The following is a 2,500-nucleotide window of genomic DNA, read 5'->3' on the forward strand; positions in this document are numbered from 1 at the left end:
TTCCCATTGGGCCAACAGCATGGTGTTACACAGAGGTCTTTGTTTTGACAAATTAATAGTTGTGACTCATAATTAATCATAAACACACACACACACACACACACACACACACACACACACACACACACACACACACACACACACAGGACGCTCAGAACAGCAGCCACTGTGTGCGGATAATCCCACAAGGCTGTGGTTTCCTGGACGACCTGGACGCTGTAATCCAATCAGGATCCCCCGCTGATTGTGAGCGAGCGAAGCAGGAAGCTAAAGAGAAGAGGAGTGGAGAGGAGGAGGAGGAGGAGGAGGAGGAGGAGGGCAGGAGAAGCTTCTAGATGACTATCCTGTCCTGCTGTCACCAACCTCTGATCCACAGCACACTGACGTCATGCAGTAGTCTGGACAACATGGCCTGTTCACAACACAACACAACACAACACAACACAACACAACACAACACAACACAACACAACACAACACAACACAACACAACACAACACAACACAACACAACACAACACCACACCACACAACACAACATGGCCTGTTTACAACACAACACAACACAACACAACACAACACCACATAATATACCACAACGCAACACAACACAACACACAACACAACACACAACACAACACAACACAACATGGCTACTGAGTCACTGAGCCATCCTGGCTTCTGGCTAGAGTCATCCACTCATTCACTATGGACTGTGTTTTAAACCCTTTCTAAGTGTATATGTAGGGTTGTTATTGGGTGGAATTATCCTTGTTTTTACCTTGTTTTGCTGCACCAAAGCAAATTCCTAACAATGTACGGTCTACGAGTCTTGAATCTTGAATCTTGGACTCTGCCTAAGAAGTCACACAATTTCTTTTTGTTCTATGACAACTCCCCAACAGCTCAGTGTGGTGATGTTTTAACACCAGAGCCAGGGAGAGAGCCTCCGCGGGCTATGAGGGGGCAGAGTGGGACATGCAACACGCTCTGAGTCACCCATTCAATCACAATACCTCTCATTCACAGTGGACCCTGCTAGAGTCACTCATTCACAGTGGAACACACTCAACCGCAATACATCAGGCTTTACAGTTGTTCTGGCACCTTCTAAGTTAGAGCCAGAAAGAGAGAGAGAGCCACTGGGGAGCCACTGGGGCTGGGAAATGGAGGGGAAACCACCCTAACTAATGTGACTGATGTTGCTGACTATCTCTATGGACTATCTCTCTTACTAGCCCTTAGGGACTGTAACATTATCTTTGTGGTTAGATAGATTGACAGTCACACACCCATCAAATGCACATGCAGTGTATCCGTGTGTGTGTGTGTGTGTGTGTGTGTGTGGCCTGGTGGGTGGTTGGACCACATTCTTGTTTAAGGGAGCGCTGTCACACATGTGATAAACGGATTGGGTTCCAGCAGGACTGTCCCACGCAGATTCCACCATTCAAAGATTCGTCCTAACACACACACAGACACACACACACACACACACACACACACACACACACACACACACACACACACAGAAAGAGAGGCTACAAAAGGACAGAGGTTAAGGAGAGTCTTCTTGTCAGGAGCACAGTTTATCTTCTGCAGACGTGTGCGTGCGTGCGTATGTGCGTGCGTATGTGCGTGCGTATGTGCGTGCGTGCGTGCATGTGTGCGACTTTAGAGCCTCTATGTTTTAGGATGGTCCACCATCAAGGCCTTGCAGCTGAAGGGTCTTTTATGGTAATATAGATGAAATTTACTCCCAAAATGTCACTTTCAACTAGATTAATTTTACTGTAATGTATTACTTAGTTGCAGAATATACTGACATTAATAAGTGTTTTCAGTCGTCCAATCGAATTCCCAACCCCTTCTCTGGATTGACTTGAGTGCCTGTACTGTACACTCCAGCTTTGTTCACTGCTAACCATGCTCTCTCTCACTCCTCCTCTCCTCTCTCCTCTCTTCCTCACCTCTCCTTTCCTCTCCTCTCCTCTCCTCTCCTCTCCTTTCCTCTCCTATCCTCCTCTCCTTTCCTCTCCTCTCCTCTCCCCCCTCTCTCTCTCCTCCCCCTCTCCTCTCCTCTCCTCTCTCTAGGTGAAGCCAAGAACATCCCTCCATACCCAGGGCCCAACAGAATGAGAGACTGCTACTGTACTGTCAACCTGGACCAGGAAGAGGTGTTCAGGACCAAGATCATAGAGAAGTCCCTCTGGTACGTCCTCTCCCCCCTCTCTCTCTCTCTCTCTCTCTCTCTCTCTCTCTCTCTCTCTCTCTCTCTCTCTCTCTCTCTCTCTCTCTCTCTCTCTGTTAGCTCCTCTGCTCACTCATTCAGTCCTGTCAATCCATCCAACTCCTCACCTCGGCCCTTAGAGAGAGACAGACAGAGAGAGACAGACAGAGAGAGACAGACAGAGAGAGACAGAGAGAGAGACAGACAGAGAGAGACAGACAGAGAGAGACAGACAGAGAGAGACAGACAGTCAGACTATTTTCCTACTGAT

The 2,500-nt window shown here is 48.0% G+C and overlaps 1 protein-coding gene across 2 annotated transcripts in view; it reads left to right on the top strand.

Annotated features, from left to right (window-relative positions):
• The window catches only part of rasa3 (RAS p21 protein activator 3), a 31,826-nt gene that overhangs the window by 9,066 nt on the left and 20,260 nt on the right, over window positions 1–2,500 (top strand). For both annotated transcript variants that reach the window (XM_083691113.1, XM_083691114.1), the window contains exon 2: window positions 2,094–2,211. In XM_083691113.1, the coding sequence (XP_083547239.1) occupies window positions 2,094–2,211 (118 nt within the window). The remainder of the gene's footprint in view (window positions 1–2,093; window positions 2,212–2,500) is intronic.

The sequence above is a fragment of the Argentina silus genome (genome assembly GCF_951799395.1).
Source record: "Argentina silus genome assembly, chromosome: 19".
NCBI classification, from domain to species: Eukaryota; Metazoa; Chordata; class Actinopteri; order Argentiniformes; family Argentinidae; genus Argentina; species Argentina silus.